The sequence below is a fragment of the Sus scrofa genome, chromosome 13 (genome assembly GCF_000003025.6).
Source record: "Sus scrofa isolate TJ Tabasco breed Duroc chromosome 13, Sscrofa11.1, whole genome shotgun sequence".
Taxonomy (NCBI): domain Eukaryota; kingdom Metazoa; phylum Chordata; class Mammalia; order Artiodactyla; family Suidae; genus Sus; species Sus scrofa.
In genome coordinates, this window is record NC_010455.5 from 68,720,126 (window position 1) to 68,744,149 (window position 24,024).

The 24,024-nt window shown below is 47.4% G+C and overlaps 1 protein-coding gene across 3 annotated transcripts in view; it reads right to left on the bottom strand.

Moving 5' to 3' along the window:
* Positions 1-17,069, bottom strand: part of TMEM40 (transmembrane protein 40) — a 31,589-nt gene extending 14,520 nt beyond the window's left edge. The window contains exons 1-3 of one of the 3 annotated variants that reach the window (XM_003132377.2): positions 16,960-17,069; positions 3,760-3,831; positions 2,978-3,097 (exon numbers count right to left, since the gene is read on the bottom strand). In XM_003132377.2, the coding sequence (XP_003132425.1) occupies positions 2,978-3,097; positions 3,760-3,823 (184 nt within the window). In that variant the 5' untranslated portion in view covers positions 3,824-3,831; positions 16,960-17,069. Of the gene's footprint in view, positions 1-2,969; positions 3,098-3,759; positions 3,832-16,959 lie in introns of all 3 variants that reach the window. The other 2 variants (XM_021069356.1, XM_013981997.2) reach the window with 2 other exon arrangements.

A 24,024-nucleotide genomic window follows, 5' to 3' on the forward strand; every position in this document is an offset into this window, starting at 1 on the left:
TAACCCACTGGAATCATCTGGAATAATAATAAATGTTGATGTTTGAAACAAACAAACAAAATTCCATGAGGACTCGGATTCAATCCCTGGCCCACTCAGTGGTTAAGGATCTGGGTTTGCCATGAACTGCAGTGTAAGTCATTGATTTGGCCTGGATCTGGTGTTGCTGTGGCTGTGGCATAGGCCAGCAGTCGTAGCTCCCATTTGACACCTAGTCTGGGAACTTCCATATGGCCCTAAAAAGACAAAAAAAAGTCAGTGCGTATGTTATCTCAGCTATGTACAGAAATGTTCATCTCAGGAGACAGATTTTGAGTGGCTTCTATTTTCTTCTTTTCTGGATTTTACAAATATTTATCAATGCTTCAAAAAGGCTTTCTCATCACATCTCGCAAAATATCAAGCAATACAGAAAACAAAGAAAGCAAAAATTACTCCAGATTCTATCCACCAGGGACGACCTTCATTAACATGCAAATGAATATTATTTTATTTATTTATTTATTTTTGGTTTTTAGGGCCACTCCTGTAACATATGGAAGTTCCCTGGCTAGGGGTCAAGTCGGAGCTATACCTGCCGGCCTACACCACAGCCACACCAACGAGGGATCCAAGCCTCATGTGCGACCTACACCTCAGCTCACCGCAATGCCAGATACTCAGCCCACTGAGCAAGGCCAGGGATCCAACCTCCGTCCTCATGTATACCAACTACTCAGGTTCGTTACTGCTGAGCCACAGTGGGAACTCCCAAATGAATACTATTTTAGCTTTCGCTGTGATATATCTATAGCATGTAATTTTAAAAATCTGTTCAAGGATTGATTGATTTCTTTTTCATTATGGTTTATTACAGGATACTGAATACAGTTCCCTGTGTATAATACATAATTTTTAATAAAAGGTATTATAGAATTCTATGCTGTCTAAAATGAGGATGATGTTTGTATGTGCTCTCTAATTCAATTATTTACAAAATTAACCCTGGTAGAAAGAATCACAGTTTGTTTCTGGTGCCCCAAGTATCCATCACAGAGCCTGGCACACAGTTGGCACTCGATAAACATTTATTGAGGAGTTCCTGCTGTGGTGCAGTGGGGTTAAGAGTCCAACTGGAGAGCGGTGCTGGATGCCAGACTCTGAGCAAGGGTCCTACGTGTGGAGGAGGGCTCAGGACTGCTGGGAGGCACCCAGGCTTGGAGCCCTGAGGACTCACGGTCAGTACTCTGAGTCACCGTCTGAGTCGGAACAATGGGCAGGGTGAGTTGCAGCAGCAGGCCAGCCAGGGGAGGATCAGAGACCGGGATGCTGAATGTCAGTGTGCCTTGATGCTTCCAGGTCTCCCTGGTTATTTTCCTGCTGCTTTCTCTTACTGCTCAGTTTTGCTAACTACATACAGCCAGTCCCAGGTGTGCTGTGGAGACCAGAGGGATGGGGCTTATGGCCACTCTTGGGGGAGAACATTCGTGGGGGAGCAGCAGCTCCCTCCTTCTCCTGAGGGTCAATAAGAATCAGAAGATGGAACATGCCTTCCCACCTAAGAAGGCGAGACAAAAAGACAGAGTCCTGTTGCTAGAGCCCCTGCCCCTGGAAATTCTTCCACAGCTAAACCTCTCTGGCCTCAGTTTCCTCATCTGTAAAGTGAGAGTAATAATAGTACTTTCCTCATGGGTTGCTCTGATAATTAACTCAGTTATGACCTGCAAAGTGCTTGGAACTGTACCTAGCACATGGTAAGTGCTTAATAAATGCTAGCTGTGATGTTGCTTCTATTATAAATTCGGCCTTATATTTTGAGTTAAAAGAATGAAAGTGGAGGAATACTCTGTTTTTTGTCAGAGAATAATGTGGTGATTTGTAATTAAGACCCAAATAGAGATGCTCATCCCTCTAAACCCATTCAAGTGCATGATCCAGGGATCATATTTTGATACATGCTTTTGATTAAATCATTAAAGTGCTCAGTACTTAGGACTTGATTTGGATGAAAAATTCAAAAAGTAAAAGTTTTTGTGCAAGGATACTCATGAACATGACAAACTCGGGGGGTGGTGGAGAATATTAACAATAGCTGTTATTTTTATTTATTTATTTATTTTTATGGCAGCACCTGCAGCATCTTTTTTTTTTTTTTTTTTTTTATAAATCTTTTGTCTTTTTAGGGCCACATCAGCGGCATATAGAGGTTCCCAGGCTAGGGGTTGAATCAGAGCTGTAGCTACCGGCCTACACCACAGCCACAGCAACACAGGATCTGAGCTGCGTCTTCGACCTACACCACAGCTCACGGCAACGCCAGATCCTTAATTCACTGAGCAAGGCCAGGGATCGAACCTGCATCATCATGGATGCTAGTCGGGTTCATTAATCACTGAGCCATGACAGGGAACTCCTGATTTTTTTTTTCTTTATGGAGCAGTCATTTTTAGAGCTATTACTTTGTGCTAGGTGCTAAGCCTCTGTGTGTGTAGAATGTAATCCTCACATGTATCCTATAAAATAACTTTTGTTATTATCCCCACGTTATGGATGAGGACCCCAAGGCACACAGGGTTAAGCAATGTACCCAACGACACACAGCTAGTCAGGGGCAAGGAAAGGCTATGACGCCAGGCAGCCTGCTTAAATGGACACATGCACCCCCTCTGGCTCCAGGGTCCCCCTACGAAACTTAATGGTCCTTTACATGAGATGCAGTCACTGGAGAGGCTATTCCGGAAGCATGAAAAATAGCTGCAAAGATATGACGGAATGACATGGCAAAATGCTTAGGATAAGAGAGCAAAAAATTGTACACCAAGGACAAAATTGCCTATATGGTCAATTATAACTATCCAAGTTATGTGTACAGAGAGGCGGGCTCAGGAAGGAAATGTGGAAAAACCGACTTGGAATACCGAGATGGGAGATTGTTATTTCCATATAGATGTTTTTCTTGAATGATATTTTGACACATGCTTTTAAATCATTGCTTTACCTGAGGAGGAGGATGAGGAGGAAGAAGAGGAGGAGGAGGAAGAGGAGGAGGAGGAGGAAGGCTTTTCTCTCTCATGTTGTTCTTGAGAGAAGAGTCCTGTGTGGAAGTCCGTCTCTCCATCTGGGAGGCACACAGGCAAGGATGAGTGTCTCCTGCCCTTCCCACCCCAGAGACCACCAGGGCCTCCACAGGCATCTACTTGGACCTGGGACCCAGGAGGGGCTGGATTCTCCGGTATACTCCTCCCTAACACCTGGGACCAAGGGCAGGTACAGGAGACCAGGAGTCTCAGAGGCCCCAGAAGCTCTGGGAAGGCAAAGACAGACATTTCCCCGACCATGGAGCCCAGAGAGGGACTTCTAAGGCCCCCCCATCACTCCCAAGAGACTACTGGACTGTGTAAGGCAGTTGAAGTTTAAAATTCTCCATAAATTACAGGGCAGGTGGGATCTGATCAAACCCTAAGCCTGGTCATTCCCCATCCTGCAGCCATGTGGGACCCTCCCCACTTTCTGGGGACTCTCCCTCATGCCAGTCCAAGGCCCCAGAGCCTCTTTGCGATATGGGGAGCCACTGAGGGGCCCCACCGCTAGGAGTGCTGGGGGACAGATGCGACCAAGCACAACATGTATGTGTAAAATCACTACTTCTCCAGAGGCTCCAGCTGTGACTTGAGGTCACTCATGATGCCACGTGAGCTGAGCAGGGTCCTCTGTTTCACCCACCGCTGGACTCCACCTCCCATGTGACTTTGCCTAGAAGGTCAGAGAGGGCAAACTTACGATCTAGGTCTTCTGTTTCTCTGTGGACCTGACTGTGGTCTTGAGGTGATCCTGAAGTCTCCATGACTTTCCCTGGAGGAATAACAATAGTAAGAAATTAATAGTAACCTAACAGTAGTTAATATCCTTAATATATAAAGAGATTGGCAAATAAATAAGAAAAAGACAAATATCCAGTATTGAAAGGTACAGGAAGAATAATTTACAAAAAAAGAAATACATAATTAGGGAAATCTGAATAATGATCATTTTTTGACACTATTAACTCTTTTTAACTCTTTTTGAAATAGACTTTAGTTTTAAGAGCAGTTATACACTCACAGCAAAATTGAATGAAAGGCACAAAGATTGCCCATACACCTCCTGCTTCTAAACATGCATAGCTTCCCATTATCAACATTCTTTACTAGAGAATTTATTTCTTTAATTTTTATATTGAGATTATATTTATTTAAAGTATCGTTAACTTTAGAGAGAAATACTGAACTATTCAGGATGAAATTATATGCTGTCTGGGACATGCTTCAAAATAATCTTATTATTTGAATAAGGTTGTTGGAGGGCATAGATCCAAATAGAACAAACACAAGTTAAAAACTGTTATAGCTGTATTGAAAAATAAATAGTGGTTATCTCTGGGCAGTGGTATCATGGGTATTCTTTGCCCGTGTATGCACGGTAAGGTATTTAGCAGCCTCCCTACCAGAAGCAGGCAGCGCCCTCACCACAGTTGTGTGACAGTCAAAAATGTTTCCATGGAGTTCCTGCTGTGATGAAATGGGATCAGGGGTGTCTTGGGAGCACTGGGACTCAGGTTTGATCCCTGGCTCAGTGCAGTGGGTTAAGAATCCGGTGTTGCCGCAGCTGTGGCTTGGGTCATAACTGTGGCTTGGATCTGATCCCTGGCCCAGGAACTTCACCTGCCTTGAGGTGGCCAAAAACAAAGTCTCCAGACATCACCAAATGTCCCCTGTGGGTAAAAATCACCCCTACTTGAGAACAACTGGTTTAAAGAGTCTACTCCTTTTTTATCATCAAAAAGTCTACAAAGGAGTTCCCGTCGTGGCGCAGTGGTTAACGAATCCGACTAGGAACCATGAGGTTGCGGGTTCAGTCCCTGCCCTTGCTCAGTGGGTTAACGATCCGGCGTTGCCGTGAGCTGTGGTGTAGATTGCAGACGCGGCTCGGATCCCGCGTTGCTGTGGTTCTGGCGTAGGCCGGTGGCTACAGCTCCGATTCAACCCCTAGCCTGGGAACCTCCATATGCCTCGGGAGCGGCCCAAGAAATAGCAACAACAACAACAACAAAAAAGACAAAAGACAAAAAAAAAAAAAAAAAAAAAAAAAGTCTACAAACAGTAAGTGCTGGAGAGGGTGTGGAGAAAAAGGAACCCTATTACACTGTTGGTGGGATTGTAAATTGGTGCCACACTGTGCAAAACAGTATGGAGATTCCTCAGAAAACTAAAAATAGAACTACCATTAGATCCAGGAATCCCACTCCTGGGCTTCTACCCAGAGAAAACCATGACTCACAAAGACACATGTACTCCGATGTTCATTGCAGCACTCTTTTCAATAGCCAAGACATGGAAACAACCTAAATGTCCATCGACAGAGGAGTGGATCAAGACGATGTGGTACATACACACGATGGAATATTACTCAGTCATTAAAAGGAATGAAATAATAGTATTTTTAGCAACATGGATGGACCTAGAAATTATCATGCTAAGTGAAGTCAGCCATACAATGAGACACCAACATCAAAGGCTTTCACTGACATGTGGAATTTGAAAAGAGGAGAATGAACTTCTTTGCAGAACAGATATTGACTCAACAGACTTTGAAAAACTTATGGTTTCCAAAGGAGACAGTTTGGGGGGGTGGGGTGATGCACTAGGGTTGTGGGAGGGAGATCCTATAAAATTGGATTGTGACAATTATTGTACAACTATAAATGTAATAAATTCATTGAGTAATAAAAATTTTTTAAAAACTGTTTACTCTTTAAAATTTTAATTTAATTAAAAATTCTAATGAGGTATAATAATCATATAACATTAGTGTCAGGCATACAACATAATTCAGTTTTTGTATATGTTGCAAAATGATCACCACAGAAAGTCTAGTGAATATCCAGTCACTGTACATAATTACAGTTTTTTTTCCTTGTGATGAGAACTTTCAAATCTATTCTCTTAGCAACTGTCAAACACACAACACAGCATTATTAACTATAGTCACCACATTATCTCCCCATTACTTGGTGATTTTATAACTGGAGGCTTGGGCCTTTTGACCACCTTTGCCAATTTTGCCCACCTCTAACCTTTCACCTCTGTCAACCACTAATCTCTTTTCTGTATCTATGAGGTTGTTTGTTTTTAGTTGAGAAGCTACTCTCGGTCCACCCCAAGACCTTGGCAAGGCAGCATCGCTCCCCATGCCCTGGGCTGGACCGCCTGGCTGTGAATCCTGATACTTCTAGCTGTGTGATTCTGGGCAGGTCACTTCACCTCTTGTGTGCCTCAGCTTCCTCATGTGTAAAATGGGGACAATAAGAGTGCTTAGCTCATAGCACCATTGTGAAAATGGCAGCAGTTAAAACCCATAAAGCACCTAGAACAATGCTTGGCTTTGAGCAAAGGCTGAACACCTGCCAGCTGAGATGTTGATCATTATTATGATGGGGCAACAACATGACAGCACAGGCTTTGGGGTCAGACCAACCCTGCTTCCATCACCTTTGCACGAGATGACCTTGAACAAGGCAGTCCCCTTCTCCAAACTCCAGTTCCCTCGACTGTGTCCTTCCCCAGCACTCTGGGGAAGGACAACGGCCAGTGCCCACTTGTAGGAGGGCTCAGCTTGAATTCCCTCTTCTACAGACCTCCTATTACCCTCGGACATTCAGGGTCCGCCCTAGCCCTGCCCATCTCCTAGAACCCAGGCTCATTATCCCTTTCGAGAATAAAAATTCTCATTTCTTGGTAGAATTCACCTAAGCAGTAGGAGGTCACAAGCCAATAAGATGAATTGATATCCAGGTATGATAGACTGATGACCACATGCCTCCAGGACATGTCTATATTTTGAAAAGCACTCTTTGTGTATAGCAGGTGTCCAGCACATGTTCATTGCCTGTGATCATAGAGTCACTGGGGGAGCGAGAGCTGCTGGCTGGTGCCAAATATCCAACAGTCGGCCACGCTGGTCCCATATCTTTCCTGTTCTAGCTGTCTTGGTCATGTGGCAGCCCCTGGGCACACTCGGCATTTTCAGGTCTCCAGACTTCCATCGAGGCCATTCTTCCTTGTTGTCAAAGTTGTATCTGACTTTCCAGGCACAGCACAAATACCAGCTCCTTCATAAAGCCCTGTGCTGACTCTCTAACTAGTACCCACCCTCTTTACCCCCACTCCTTTAATCCTCCTTCTGCCACCCCCCTTGGCTTCTTTCTTGCTAATAAGACTGCAATTGTGTTTCTCAAGTTTAATTAGATACTTGTTTTCACAGCCTCCCTTGTAGCTGGGGGTGGCCATTTTACCCAGTTTTGGCCAAACAGAAGTGAGCAGAAGTTGGCGGGATTCTGGCAAGAGTTTTGCTTCTCCTGACAAAAGAAGCCAATAGTGCTAGTACTACATCTTTTCTCTCCTTTCTTCCTTAAATATAAATGTGATGGCAGGAGCTACAGTGGCCATCTTGTGATGATGAGGAAAAGCCAAAGTAAATGCAGAGACACTGAGCTGGTGATTCCTTGCCAGCAGCTGCTTGCTTGCTTGTTAATTGAGAAAAATAAACCCTGTTTTGTTTAAGCCTCTATAGTCATGATTCTCAGCATTTGTAGCTGTACACAATTCTGACTGATACACCTCCCCCCCCCCACGTCTACATTAATTGTGCACCTACTGTTGCTAGCACTGGGGATCTATGGTGGACAAAGTGCATCCCTGTCCTCAAGGAATTTCATGGTGGGAACCTGGGAGCCAAATCAGATCAGGGTCAGTGAGTGAAACTTCCTGAAGGAGGGAATGCTGCGAGTGAGTCTGGAAGGGCCAAAGGGAACAGTGTGCAAAGGAGAGGGAACAGTGTGCAAACGAGGCGAGGGGCCTTGGCCCATATGGGGAACGATTGGCAGGAAGCAACTCTAAGGAAAGATGGGACTGGGGGTTCCTAGAGGGTGCACCACTCTCCCAAGCCCTAGTTGGCTGTGGCTTCTTCCAGATTCTTTCTTCTCCTGGGAGGTGCCCTGTGGCACAACTCCCAGGCCACCATTCCTATTCTCCTGCAGGTCTCTGCTCAGAGCCCGGCAGAGGGTCTGACACACCCAGGGTGAGTCTCCTCCAACAGATCACCAGGGTTGGGACTACAGCTGACTCATCTCTGTGTCACCCAAGCCCTGCACAGAAAGCAAAAATGATGATAGTGACGATGACAACGATGATGACAATAACAAATAAGTGTTTCCTAAGGAAAACCTGACCCCCTTACTGCACAGTGGGAAAATAAAAAAATTATTAAAAAAAAAAAACAAATAAGTGTTTCCGATCTGCCTGGCAAGGATCTGAGCACATACATGTGTTAGCTCACCCATGCCTCTGTCAAGGCTCACTGTGCTTGTACCCACTTTAGAGGTGAGAATACTGAGGCACAGAGGCTGAGAAACTTGCCCAGGGCCACGGAACTGGTAAGTGGCTGAGCAAGGATAGTTGCTCAGTCCGTGGTGATGCTGGCAGCTCTCCCCAGGCCTCTGTCATGAGCACCAGGAAAGAAGCCACTCCTAGTCATGGAGTGCTATGCACATGATGCAGACTCTTTAGCCCTGGAGGAGGCCCTGAGCAAGTATTCCCAGAGCCCAGGGAACTTCCTGGGGCAATTCTTCAGCACATTTGTCCTTCAGGAGAGGGAAATGGAATGATCATAGTGGCAGGACCAGAGGTAGCCCTGTTTCTCCTTTTAATGCCCTTGCCCCATCCCTCCTTGACCCATATTTCTGCTATGAGAAAAGATAACAAAGAATCACAAAATGTCACATGCTCAGATCAGTGTTCAGGGCAATGCTTAATAAGAAGGATGGTACCTGGAGGAGTTCCTATCATGGCGCACTGGAAGTGAATCCGACTAGGATCCATGAGGACACAGGTTCGATCCCTGGCCTCGCTCAGTGGGTTAAGGATCTGGCATTGCCATGAGCTTCAGTGTAGGTCGCAGATGCAGCTTGAATCCTGCATTGCTATGGCTGTGGTGTAGGCTGGCAGCTATAGCTCTGATTTGACCCCTACCCTGGGAACCTCCATATGCCACAGGTATGGCCCTAAAGAAAGAAAAAAAAAAAAAAGGCAAGAAGGACAGCACCCTAGTGGTGCGACATCAGGAGGGGCTTCTGAAAGTTTAGGTTCACAGCCCGTGACCTCCTTTGAGCCAAAATGGGCCACAGAGAGTAGAGACAGGAACAGTGAAGAAAGAAGAAAGCAGAGAGGAAAGAACACGACATGGTCCCCATGATCTTATTTCACATATGACAGTTTTTGGGGGTTTTTTTTGTCTTTTTGCCTTTTCCCGCGAAATATGTAGGTTCCCAGGTTAGGGGTCCAATCAGAGCTGTAGCCACCGGCCTACGCCAGAGCCACAGCAATGCAGGATCCGAGCCATGTCTGCAACCTACACCACAGCTCACGGCAATGCCAGATCGTTAACCCACTGAGCGAGGCCAGGGATCCAACCCGCAACCCTCATGGTTCCTAGTCAGATTCATTAACCACTGCACCACGATGGGAACTTCACATATGCCAGTCTTATTTGACGCAGGAAGAAACCAAGGATCACAGAGACTACATGATTTGTCCAAGCCTTCCAGCTTACAGGTGGACTTGAATCCATCCCCTGCCCTAACAGAACCCCTGTTCCCTGGCCCTGCTTAGAGGCCCGCAGGCCCCCCTCTTTCAGGTGGCACCCACATTGGAGGCTGATTCTACAAGGAAAGGCAATGCCTGATGTTCTAGTACTTTCTTCCAAAAAGCCCAGCCCTGCTGAGCCACCAGTGATGCCAGGGCCGCTACACCCACAGGTTTTGCTAAACTGGATTTCCACTGCAGTTCAGCCCAGATTTCCTAAGCTCTTGCTATTACCAGGGCCTGTACACAGGGTGGGAGGGACAGCAGGGGACCTAAAGCCGTCACAGCCTCACAGCACTTTCCCCGCCCAGCTCACTGGATCCTCAAGTTAGCCAGGAAGAAAGCTGGGTGAGGATTAGTGTCCTATTTTACAGACGAGGAAACTGAGAAGTGGAGAGGAATCTGCATGGGGTCAGGGCAAGGGCAAGGCAGACTCCAGAGCCCTGTCCCCTGATTCAGGGGCTGCCTATCTTTCCTGGGTTCCCCCTTGGAGAAGGGGGCTGACTAGGACTGAGGCAGATTTCAACAGCTGGTCAAGCGGGGGGGCGGGGGGAGTGTGAAGGTTTAGCGGAGGGGGTCGGCGGCAGTAGGCAGGGGAAGGGGTTGGGACCCTCTGAGGTTCAGGAATCATCTGGGCTCTGAAAGCAATCATCTGGTCCCCTCTCTTTCTGCAGGCAGACTGGCCTGCCTGGAGGCCAGCTCAGTTAACCAAGCCCAGGGCAGGAAATGGAATGTGGGGGTGGGTGGGACCAGGAACAGAAACAGCAGCAAGGTGGGGTGGGGGCTAGGAGGAAGAAACACAGCCAACAGAGGTGGGGACGCTTCCTGTGTTTGCCCACCTGGCCTCAAAGCCCCTTCTGGTGATCTGGCTGAGGTGGCAAGTGAGAGGCCTTGATAATCTCCTTCAGCTTCCCACACCATCCCGAATAAGCATGCCCTCTAATATCTAGCACAGCCTGGTCAGGCAGACACAGCTCCGGCACAAGCTTAGGGGAATTCTGCAGGGCTGGCTGCCCTCCACCCAGGTTAGGCCATCAGCCTCACCCTCCCGGGAATGTGACTTGGGCCGAGAGTGACACAGGGCGTTCCATCAGCTGGCACTGGTCTGCCCTGAGACGGGGCCTAGAAGAAGCTGTCTTATTGTTTCTGCTTCTGGCCACCATGTGCTCTGCAGTCTGGTTCCTCACAAGTTCCCTCCCATATCCTCCCGAGAGAGCCCTTTTGGCAGCTGGCGGTGGTTTCTGTTACTTGCAACCAAAGCACTTTAGTGGAAACAAACCTGTGGAGAGGGTCTGAACAGCAGAGCAAAGCAGAGCTCGCTGCAGAGACGGGTCTCACGGGTTTCACTTCAGCCGCCAGGGCGAGACAGGCAGGGCCCCTAGTCCTCCCACTGCTTTCCAGAGGCCACCCTCTTGGAACTATACAAGGCGCAGTTCTGTATTAAAGGCTCTGAGAGGGCCTGTAGGAGAGAAGGCTCTTTCACCCTAGTTAATTCAATCCTTCCCCACACTATACAAGGGCACAGTCCTTTTCCCCAGAATTTGGCTCAATGTCTTGGTACAGCTTCAGGAAATGCCATCTGCTATAAGGCCTGATGTGCCTGGGGTCAGATCAGCCTTTTCATCCTGGAATCCAGGCCTGGGCACTCTTGCTGCCCACTCTAGACAGTGCCAACTTCCCAGGTCCAGAGTTTTTCCATCCCTCAAGCAGAAGAGTTGGGGAGGGGAATGAATCAGAAACGGATCCTGGGAAGCCAGGGCTATGGGACAGAACTGGTCTTGCCAGGAGCTCCAGATCCAAGATATGTGTGGGAAATCCTCTCCGTCCCCTCAGGGCAGGGGCTGGGAGGAAAGTGAGTCAGTAATTGCAACACTGAGGCCCTGGTTCTGCCACCTTGGCACAGAGCTTCCTCCTCTAGGTGCTTCTTCTCATCTACGAGACGGAATAATGTCACTCACTGAGGGATCTGGCTGTGGAGGGGACAGTACATAGTAATATGATGGTGCTCTCTGCCTGCATCCTATACGGGGAGTATCCTGGTTGAGTCACTCCAGCAGTGGGGTCTGACAGGGCCCACTCCAAAGTGTGCTGTGTCACTTGACTTCCTGGCTCTGTGACTTTGGGCAAGGCACATAACCACTCTGAGCCTCATTTTCCCCATCTGTAAAATAGCAATCATGTCACTGTCTTGCAGTGTCGCTCTGTGGACTGAATTAAAACGGACTTGTATTCTGAGCTCCCTGGGATCAGGGATCCCATTTTTCTACCAGATTCTTGCCCCTGGCTTAGAGAAAGTGCTTCAAAAAAGAAGCCATAACGTGCTAGATATAAGAGCTTAGAGAAATAACATCAGGCTGGAGGTGTCTTAGCTCTGTCCCCTTCCCTTTATAAGATCCTCCACTTGCTCACACCCCTTTCCCTCTTCAGCTGGCTCCCCCTGCCTGCCCCAGCCCCACCTTCCCCACGCCACCCCCAGCTCCCCAGTTTTGGGCCTTTCTCCCTTGAATTCTGCAGAGTTACCTCCAGAAGATCAAAGGTGAGGCCCAGGAAGAGAAAGCGGCTTCCCACAGGCCACATAGTGAGGGATAAGAACTCAGATCTGAGGCTGAAGTTCAAGCGTGAGGGGAACCTCACAGCAAAAAGAAGGAAGATGCCATCGTTTTCATCTCCTTGGCCACTTGTTCCAAGTCCAACCAAGCAGTTTATTTTATTTTATTTTTCTGTCTTTATAGGGCCACACCCACAGCATATGGAAGTTCCCAGGCTAGGGGTCAAATCAGAGGTGAAGCTGCCAGCCACAGCCACAGCCACATCAACCCAGATCTGAGCCACATCTGTGACCTACATCATCGCAGCTCATGGCAACACCAGACCCTTAACCCCCTGAGCAAGGGCAGGGATCAAACCCACATCCTCATGGTTGCTAGTTCCATTTGTAACCGCTGAGCCACAACGTGAACTCCTATTCAAGCTGTTTAATGGTGGGGTGACAAGCCAAACTGCCCAGATATCTGCCAACAAGTGGGATGAAACTTTCACGAATCTGGATGAACCCTGTGGCCACAGCACACCCAAGGATGCAGCCAGGGCCTGGAGTTGCCCCTGAGGAGAGGGATGGTAGTGGGTCAAAGGGACAAAATCAAATCTATGCATAAAGAGGATGTGTGCCTAGCTTGGAGGCTGTGCATAGAGAAAGACCTAGGATTTTTGAACCACACTCTGTAACATAAGTAAACATGAGCAGGAGCACCTAACCTGGCATTGAGCACGTCGTAGGTGCATAACCTACACCTATTTAAAGTGCAATATTAGGAGTTCCCGTTGTGGCTCAGTGGTTAACGAATCCAACTAGGAATCACGAGGTTGTGGGTTCAATCCCTGGCCTAGCTCAGTGGGTTAAGGATCCGGTGTTGCCGTGAGCTGTGGTAAACAACTCAGATCCCGTGTTGCTCTGGCTGTGGTGTAGGCTGGCAGCTACAGCTCCAATTGGACCCCTAGCCTGGGAACCTTCATATGCCGCAGGTACAGCCCTAGAAAAGACAAAAAGACAAAAAGAAAAAAAAAAAGAAAAAGAAAAAAGAAAGAAAGAAAAGAAAAAGGAAAAAGTGCGCTATGAGCCAATAGGTGATAGAGCAACAAAGCAGAGCTAACACAGCCTTAGGTCATGTTAAGAGAAGCACAAAGCCCACAGTGAGGAATGTGACCTATATCCACCATCACCTATCCTGGGCTCAATCCGGAGTCCTGAGCAGAAGAGAGTCTGGACAAACTGAGATAATCCAGAGGATGTGGGGGAAATTGAGATCATACCCCAAGAAGAGACCTGGTCACTGTTTCCAAGTCTCTGGGTCCTCCAGGACCAGGGGACCAGGTGGGTTAGGGAGCCCAGAGGGAGGGGTCAGGATCAGCTCAATAGATAAAAGAATTTTCTAAAAATGACAGCTGTCTTCTGGGAGGGAGGGTGGAGGGGGTCATGAATACCCCGCCATGAGAGGTGGCAAGCTTCGTTGTGGCAGAGGTCGGCTTAGATGTCCTTAGCTTGGAACCTATTAGTCTCTCAAACAATAATCTCCCAGGTACCGGAGGAAAATATTAGTTCACCTCTTTCTACTTAACTTTTAGCTAAGTTAACAGCATATAATTCAACCTTGATGTGTACCCTTGGCCATGTGTCAGGCACCCAATGCCCGTCCACGAAGTGGGGTCCCCAGAGACCAATGGGGAGCCCACAATGCAGACAGGTGTTCTGTGGCCACATACTCCATCCCTCTACATTCAGCCTGTTGCTGTAAGTTGTGGTGTCCTGGTGGCAGGTTAGATGGATTTGAGGATCAAACAATATAGCTTTAACTGAAGCAGCTCCTGTAGTGTGAACAAGTGGCTACAAAGAGCCCTTGCCAAGAAACCGCGGATGGAGATAATACTAATCGAGAATGTGCAAGCCAGTGACAGGAAAACTGTGGGACATTGCTCCTAGTCAAGTCCTAAAATAGCTACCCTAACACTGACAACAGTAATGAATGGGATCTCACATATATGCTATTGCTGGTGAAATAATAAGAAGAAAACTTCTTGAAAGGTGGGTGAAGAAATTCACTCCTAATATCTATTGGGCATTGAGACATTAACCCATGGTCACAGTATACAAGACATGTATATAATTTCAAAACCTATATATATCCATATATATGTTACATATACATAAATCATATATATAGCATATGTTTTATATATACATAACATATATAAAATATATAATACATATAACATATAACATACAAATATGTTACATCTAAGTCCATATATATGTTATGTATCAAACATATAAAAATATATAACATATAAATATATACGTTATATCTAAGCCCATATGTATGTGATATATATCCCCAACATATACATGTGTATGTTGGGGATGCATAAACACTTTTCTTGAGAAGATTGCATCATCGAAGGCTGCTTTGGATCCCCAGACCCAGCCAGACACTAGGGAATGCTACTCCCTGTTTAAGTTTGGGGGTCTAATCAGATTTGTTTCAGATTTAGGGACAAAGAAAAACTAGGAGGGGAGTGTGCTCCCGAATAAACTTTTTTGAGCCTACCCCTCCATGTTTGAAGAATAATGGGAAGAAACCAAAGACTCTGAAAAGGTTTTCCCTGACTCTGACTCTCCAAGGTGGGTGTCTTGTTAAACAGCCAGAGCCAGTTTGGGCCCCTCTTTCTCATCCTCTCATCTTCGTTTCTCTCAGTTTCTCTGTCTTTCTAGCTTCTCTCTCTTTTCCATCTTTTCCCGCGGCCTCTCACATTCTCCCTCTCTCTCACTCTCACACACATACACACACACTCGGCAACAGTAAAAACCAGAAAGGAGGCACCCAGTGCAAGATAAAGAGCTTGTTGGCTCTTGACTGTCAGTCAGACCTGGACTGAGTTCCCATTCTCCCTATCACTGTGAGACCCTGCAAGTCCCATCCTTTCTTGGAGCCTCAGAATGCCCCACCCCTGGAATGGCCATGCCTACAACTCAATAGCATAGCAAATAACCCAGTTTTTAAATGGCCAAAGGATTTCAATGGACAGTTCTCTGAAGAAGATGTACAAATGGTCACCAGCATGTGGATGGAGGCTCAGCCTCCTCAGTTATGAAAATGTAAATCAAAACCACAGTGAGATATCCCATCACACACCCCAGGATGGCTAAAATAAAAAAAATACAGGTAACAACAAGTTCTGGAGAGGATGTGGAAAATATAGAGACCAAACGTATTGGGGGTGGGAAATTAAAATGGAGCAGCTGCTCTGGAGAACAGTCAGCATTCCTCACAGTGTTAAACATGGATTCACCACAAGACCCAGCAAGTCCTCGGGATTACAGCCAAGAGACTTGACAACCTACAGCCACACAAAGCCTTGTGCATGAATGTTCACACAGCATTATTCATAATAGCCAAAAAGTGGAAACAACCCAAATGTCCATCAACTGATGAATGGATAAACAAGATGCGATAGAATCATACAATATTGTTCAGCCCTAAAGAGGAAGGAAGTGCTGACAAATGCTAAAACATGCATAGACCTTGACAACATTATGCTAAGTGAAAGAAGCCAGTCAGAAGTGATTCCCCTATTGTATGATTCCATTTACATGAAACGTCCAGAATAAGCAGATCCATAGAGACAGAAAGTGAATTAGCGGTCACTAGGGGGAAGGGGAAGTGGGGAGTGACGGCTAAAGGGTACAGGGTTTATTGGCGGGGGATAAAACGTTCTGAATCAGATAGTGGTAATGGTTGCACAACTTGGTGAATATACCAAAAACCACTGACTTGTATACTTTAAAGGGTGAATTTCATGGCATGCGAATGGCATCTCAGTAAAGTCACTTTCTTGAAAAAAGAGAACTTCCCCCTACAAAAGTGAAATAAGACTTCTGTCAGGGCGATGCCCAGCAGGGTCCCTGGTTCTGGTGTGTGGCCAGCGTGTGGATGTCTGAGAAGTGGCCTGGTGAGGATTTCAAGACACAAGGACCCAAGCGTTTTAGAGGCTGCCCCAGCCTGAGTTCTGGGAATCCCAGAGACAGGAGGGGGGTTCCCTTTTTACAGATCTCCTTGGTTTGGACTCAGACAGGAAAAACACACACTCCTGATGACTTTTCTGTCAGTTTCTAAATGAAGCATTAAAATAAAAAGCACAAGGCCATCATCTTCCAAAATGGGTTGACTTCTGGCCTTCAGCAGCCTCTGAGGAGAGGAGTCAGGATGCTCTGAACAGAGGTGGCTCACCTGGACTGGGGATGACAGGGCTGGGGGGCCGGGGGTCTGGGGGCTCCCAGCAACACTGTCCTCCCCAGCTCTCTGTTCAGCACTTTCTCCCCAAAGATGCCCCCTGAGGCTTCTGGGGGCCAGGAGGGCAGCTGCTTCCACTCGCTGCAGGTCCCACAGTGGGGGGCGAGCGGGTGTGGGAGAAGCTTTCCGAGATCTAGTCAGGACCCTTCACCTCACGAATGGGGAAGCTGAGTTCATAGGGTTTCCTGAAGGTCCCACGGCAAGTTAGTGACAGAATCGGACGGGGTCACCTGCTGTGGCCTGGCTTGGGCTGACTGGAGCCTCACAGCAACTCAGGCTCGTCATCCTCCCCCGACTTTTCAGAGCTGGAGACCAACGTTCTCACCCAGCAGGCAGCCGGAGCCGGGACTCAAGTCCACCGGGAACCAAAAGACAGGCCTGTTGAAGAGTCTGTTTCTTCCCTACTTCTCTTAAACTTTAACCCCCACCCCACTCCGCACACGCACCGTGTCCCTTACCTGTGTTCCCAAGGCCCGTGTGAGCTGGAGGACTGTGCGTGTGTGCGTGTGTGTGTGTGTGGACTGTGCTGTGCCGCGGGCAGGGGAAGGGGGTGGAGAGGCGGGGCCGCCGTGATAGGCAGGGGCGGGGCGTGACGTAGCCCTGGGCCCCACGCTCCCCGGGGGCTCACCCGGGCGGCATTCCTTCCTGGATGCTATGGGCCCCAGGCCTTCCTGCCTGACTTGATCTTCCCCAGACATGCCAAGAGCAGCAAATGGGGCAGCTGCACCCCGGGGAGTGATGTGGGGGTGGTGGCATCTGTGTCCTGCTGTGGGCAGGGAGGTGGTGGGCATGTCCCAGGTTCTCTCCACTCCTGTGGGTGAGGCTGACTCAGGGCCCAGCCATGTGGGCCAACCTGATGCTCCCTGCCGTGGGTGAGGTTGGGGAGGTGGCAGAAGAGGTGGCTCTGGGGCTCAGGGTTGTGCTGGGAGACTCCTGTGGATGGGTCTGGCAGTGCCTTTCCTGGTAAGGAAACTGGGCAAAGGCTAAAACATCCACTGCCTTGTGAATCCCAAGGGGATAGGGACTGAACTCTCAAAGCTGAGGCCAGGGGTCACCCACCCAGCCTGCCTCTGTCTCTCACTCACCTCTCAAACACTCTGGAAGCAGGATAGTCAACAAGTCAACAGTGCCCTGGGGAGCATCCTAAGGGAGAGAGGCCATGACAGCCCCCATTAGGGCAAGGTGCAGGGTGCTAAGGGCTTCCCAGAGGGCTTCCTGGAAGAGGAATCATCCCTGACTCTTTGCTCTCTCATATTCTGTTTCTGACCTATGTGGAAAAACTTGCTGGTCCCACCTTCAACATATCCTGAATCCAGCCTCCTCTCTCCATCTCCATGGCAACCAACCTTGTCTGGCTACCACATCACTAGTCTCTATGTTCCTGTTAACGACCCTCTGTCTGTTCTTATCATGGCAACTAGAGCCATCTGATTAAAACCCAAGTCAGCTTATATCCTACCTTCACTCAGCATCCTCCCAGAGCTCCCACCTCACTCAGGACAAAATTCACATTCTTACACAGCCCTACATGATGTGCCACCCACTCCTTGCTCTCTCTGACCTTAATTCCTACAAATTTCTCTCACTCTGCCCTAGGCACGCTGGAATATACCCCAAACACTCCTTCCTCAGGGCCTTTGCGCTGCCTGTTCCCTCTGCATAGCATGCTTTTCTCCAGACAGTCGCCTGGCTCCTTCCCTTACTTCTTCAGGTCTTTACTCAAATGTCACCTCCTCCAAGAGGCCTTCCTTGACCACCCTATACCCATCAGTAACCACCAGCACTACCTTTGCCTCAAAGACTGCTTTACTGCTCACCACCTGACACCCTGTATACTTTCTTATTAGGCATATTTCCTTCTTATGTATTTGTTTGCTCCAGGATCTGGGACAGTGTCTGACACATCGTAAGTGCTCAACAAATTTTGTTGAATGAATGAGTGACCTGAAAGGGTGTCCCAAAAAGCATTCCAAGGGCATTCCAGGCAGAAGGAAACAAGTGTGCAAAGGTTTGGAGTAAGAGGCACTACTGTGTTGAGGGTCTGTGAATAATTCAGTACAGTGGGAGAGTGGGGGGCTGGCAGATCGGAGGAGGGGAGAAGGGAAAGCCAGAGAGGCCTCAGGAGCCAGATCAAGGAGGCCAGACATGATCCTGAGAGTGATGGGAACACGATCAAATCTACATTTCAGACAATGATTTGGCTGCCGAATTGTGGACTGAGGGGAAGATGTGAGGGGCAGGGTCCTGGTGAGCATGAGACACAGCAGAAATGAGGATAAGGGACAGGGTCACAGCACCAGCCCAAACAGTAGCCACCAGTCACAAGTGGTTATGGAGCCCTGGAAATGTGGCTGATCAGAATTGAGATGTACTGTCAAGGTAAAGTGAACACTGATTGCCAAGTCTTGGTGTGAAAACAAAAGAATACACAATAGCTCCTTAATAATTTTTGTATTGATCACTTGTTAAAAATATATATTTTGGTTAAATCAAGTATATATATATATATATATATATATATATATATATATATATATTGTCTTTTTAGGACCGCCACCCACGGCATATGAAAGTTCCCAGGCTAGGGATCGAATTGGAGTTGCAGCTGCCAGCCTACACCACAGCCACAGCAATGTGGGATCTGAGCCATGTCTGCAACCTACACCACAGCTCACTGCAACATCAGAGTCTCAACCCACTGAGTGGGGCCAGGGATTGAACCCACATCTCATGGATTCTAGTCAGATTCTTAACCCACTGTGCCATGATGGTAATTCCTCTTATGACTATTACTAATGATGCTGTTGGAAATTTTTTTCTTGCTGTGCTCGTGGCACATGGAAGTTTCTGGGTCAGGGATCTAACCTACTCCATAATAGCACCTGAGCCACAGCAGTGATGATGCTGGACCTTAAGCTGCTGAGACAGCAGGGAACGCTGGAAAAATTTTTAAATTTTGTACGTAGAATTCACAATACATTTCTATGGAACATCACTGATTGACTTAGAGGGTAGAATGGACAGAGCTTAGTGGCTGTGGACCGTGTAGGTGAGGGAGACCATAGATCTAATTACAAGTCCCTCCTCCCCTCCAAGTGCTCCTCTCTGATAAGATCCTGTAGTCCAGAGGCAGAAAGAATGAGCCACAGGGGAGAGCTGAAAGAGTTCATTTTCATCTCAACGCAAGCACACGCACAAAATTCATATCTTTTTTTTTTTTTTCATCTTTTTAGGGCTGCACCTGCGGTATGGAGGGAGGTTCTCAGGCTAGGGGTTGAATCAGAGTTGTGGCCACCAGCCTATACCATAGCCACAGCAATGCCAGATCTGAGCCTCGTCTGTGACCTACACCACAGCTCAAGGCAACGCTGGATCCTTAACCCACTGAGCAAGGCCAGGTATTGAACCTGTGTCCCTGGTTCAACCTGAATACCAGTCAGATTCATTTCCACTGAGCTATGATGGGAACTCCACAAAATTCATATCTTCATAGTAAAAAATACTTAGAAATGAAAGAGGGTGACAGGAGAGGCAATGAGGCAATGAGTCCTCTGTCCCTGGAGGTATGTAAGAAGAAACTTGAGGACCACTAAGTTTCCCACCTTAAGCAAGGGAAAGGACATTGAACTAATTATTCTCAAAATGTGGTGCTAGGACCAGCAGCATCAGCATCACCTGGAAACCTTTTGGAAATTCACACTCGCAGGTCCCATCCTAGTCCTAATGAATCATTAACTCTGGAGGTGGGAACTATAATTTGTATTTTAACACCCACGCCCACCTCCCTGGTGGCTCTGATGCTTGCTCACATTTAAGAACCACTCAACTAGGAGTTCCCGTCATAGCTCAGCAGAAACGAATCTGACTAGTATCCATTCGGATGAAGGTTTGATCCCTGGCCTCGATTAGTGGGTTTAGGATCTGGCATTGCTATGGCTGTGGCGTAGGCCAGCAGCTGTAGCTCCAATTTGACCCCTAGCCTGGGGAACCTCCATATGCCAACGGTGTGGCCCTAAAAAGACAAAAAACAAAAACAAAAAAACTGAACTAAGTAATACTTCCTACCATTTAAAGGTTTCAATGACTGAACATAGTAGGTGCCATAAGATGCGGTCACAACCTTGTGTTTGAAACCTTCTAGTCCCAGATGAGGGTACTTCCCCTCTGGCAAATAAGAGATTACCTCCTGAAGCACCTGGTTGTATGTGAACCTGGCACAGGGCGGAGGCACAACCTCAGGGCATTTCTTATCTCTCTGGCTGATCTCCAAGGCCAGAACAGAGCTGCCAGAAGCATAAGAGAGGCCCCAGCTCAGCTCCATCCCGAGGTGATATCTCTGACCTTTGTGTGTATGTGTGTGTGTGTGTTGGGGGGGGGTGATTCATGGGGCAACTTCCCAGCATCCTGTGGGCACCGTGACAGCACCAGGGAGCCAGCTCAGCAGCTGAGCGTGGCATCCGGCTTCCCTACATTCCAGAACTGACAGCCAGGCCCCCCTGACTCAGCAGGCACATGAACTCTGGGACAACAGTTAGACAGCTTGGCCTCAGTCTCCAGATCCATAAAAATGGGGCGACAGCCATCCCAGTCTGCAGTGAGATTATTTGTATGAAGCGCTCGGGCACTGCCTGGACAGAGTTAGCCCTCTCTAGGCCTTGGCACTCTTGTGATGAGGTCTTAGGGCCCCTCAGGCTGATGGGAGCTCCCCAGTGAACTCCAAGGTCTGAGAATGATGCTCTGTGGGTGTAGGGAGCAAAGAATGCACACCTACTATGAGCACCCTGCAGCCTGGTTCTTGACATGAATCTTTACTTACAAATGAATGCCTGTGAGGGCAAGGCCTGTGTTAATCATCTTAAAACATTTATTAAATGAACACTATTTTTTTTTTTTGTCTTTTTGCCTTTTCTTGGGCTGCTCCCATGGCATATGGAGGTTCCCAGACTAGGGGTCGAGTTGGAGCTGTAGCCGCCGGCCTACACCACAGCCTGAGCAACACGGGATCCGAGCCTTGTTTGCGACCTACACCACAGCTCACGGCAACGCCAGATCCTTAACCCACTGAGCAAAGAGAGGCCAGGGATCGAACCCGCAACCTCATGGTTCCTAGTCAAATTCGTTAACCACTGCGCCACGACGAGAACTCCCTAAATGAACACTCTAAACCAGGGACTATTGTCCCCATTTCATGGATGGGAAAAGTGAGAATCAGAAGGATAAACAATAACCGGATCACGTAACTGGAGAGTGGCTAATTCACGACTTGAACCCAGGTTTCCCTGACTTCAAAGTCAGACCTCTAGAGCTTCCTTGTGGGTTAAGTATCTGGCGCTGTCACTACAGTGGATTAGGTGGTTACTGTGGCATGGGTTCAATCCTTGATCCAGGAACCTCCGCATCCACAGGTGTGGGAAAAAAAAAAGGTAAGACTTTTTTCACTCCTCCTTGGAGAAACTCCAACCTAGCCTGTATGTATGTAGAAGACCCTGTATGTCATTTAAATCCATGTTTGAAGAGGTAGCCTTTGGCCTAGGTTGGAATGTTAGCAACTCCATATTATTTGAGAAACAGTGGCTGCATTTGATGCAATTTGAAATTGAGTTTAAAATATCCCTAAATCTAGATTAATCTTGACTTACCCTGGGCCTCCAGGCCTCAGTTGTTTCAGCTATAAAATGGGCCTAATGAAAACCTCCGTAGCTGAAGGCAGAAGTTGGCCCTGGCCATCCTGAGAGCCTCTTGACTCTCAGATGTCAGTGTCCTGATGCCTCCCCTAAAGAACAAGGACTGGAGTTCCCGTTGTGGCTCAGCGGTAACAAACCCAACTAGAATCCATGGATATGAAATTTTGATCCCTGGCCTCGCTCAGTGGGTTTAAGGATCGGGCATTGCTGTGAGCTGAGGTGTAGGTTGCAGACCCGGCTCGGATCTGGCATTGCTGCGGCTGTGGCATAGGCCGACAGCTGTAGCTCCGATTAGACGCCTAGCCTGGGAACTTTCATATGCTACAGGTGTGGCCCTAGAAAGACAAAAGAAAAGAGGGAGGGAGGAAGAAAGAAAGAAAGAATGAATAAGGACTAAAGTTAACTTTTAAACAAATAAAAAGGGAGTGGGGAAAAAGTCAATCCTAGCACCCTAGCTCATTCTGACAAATGCAATTTAAGTGGCTTTCTTTTTTTGGTCATTTTAGGTCTGCACACTCGACATATGGAGGTTCCTAGGCTAAGGGTCCAATCAGAGCTGAAGCCACTGGTCTATGCCACAGCCACAGCAACTTGGGATCCCAGCCATATCTGCAAATGCCAGATCCTTAACCTACTGAGCAAGGCCAGGGATCAAACCTGAGTCCTCGTGGATACTAGTCGGGTTCATTATTTGCTAAGCCATGATGGGAACTCCCTACTTCTGTAATTTTATTTCAAGAAAGTTATATGAAGAGAACCATATATTTGGTTCCCTTTGAGGACTGGCTTTTTTCATTCAGCATAGTTCTCTGTAGATTCATCCAGGCTGCTGTGCTTATCAGCAACATGTTCCTTTTCATTGCTGAGTAATATTCCATGATGTGATATGCCACAGCTGATTAGCTGTTTACCCCCAAAAGAGTATCTGGTTGTTTCCATTCTTGGCTATTATGAGTAAAGCTGCTATAAAGATTGATATCCAGGCTTCTGCTTGAAAACAGATTTTCATTTCTCTGAGAATAAATGCCCCCAAGTACAATTTCCAAGTTGTAAGGTAGCTGCATGTTTAGTATCTTAAGAAACTGCCATACCCTTTTCTGGAGTGGCTGTACCATCTTACATTCCCACCCACCATGGCTGAGAGATCCAATTTCTCCACATCCTCACCAGTAATTGGTGTTGTCACTTTTTTTTATTTTATTTATTCTGATGGTTTTCATTGTGCTTTTCCCTAGTGAGTAAAGATGTTGGACATCTTTTCACATGCATATTTGTCAACTGTATACACCATCTTCGGTGAGATGCCTGCTCGTGTTTTCACTCACTTTCTAACTGAATGGTGTGTTTACTGTTGAGTGTTTAAGAATTATTTATATAGGAGTTCCCATTGTGGCACAGCAGAAATGAATCTGACTATTATGCATGAGGATGCAGGTTCAATCCCTGGCCTCATTCAGTGGGTTGGGGATCCGGCATTGCTGTGAGCTGTGGTGTAGGTCACAGATGCAGCTCAGATCCCTCACTGCTATGGCTGTGGCATAGGCTGGCAACTGTAGCTCCTATTAGACTTCTAGCCTGGGAATTTCCATGTGCTATGGGTGCGGCCCTAAAAAGCAAAAAAAAAAAAAAAAAAAAAAATATATATATATATATATCCAATATTGGTCCTATGTCAGATATGTAGTTTGCTAATATTTTCTCCCAACCCATGGGTCACCTTCAAGGTGCCAAACAGTCATTCTCTCGTCTAATCCCCAGGACCCTGAGAGGCTGCCTGAACAAGCTTTCCTGAACACATTTTACAGAGGATACCGAGGTCCAGAGGTTCAAGAGACTTGC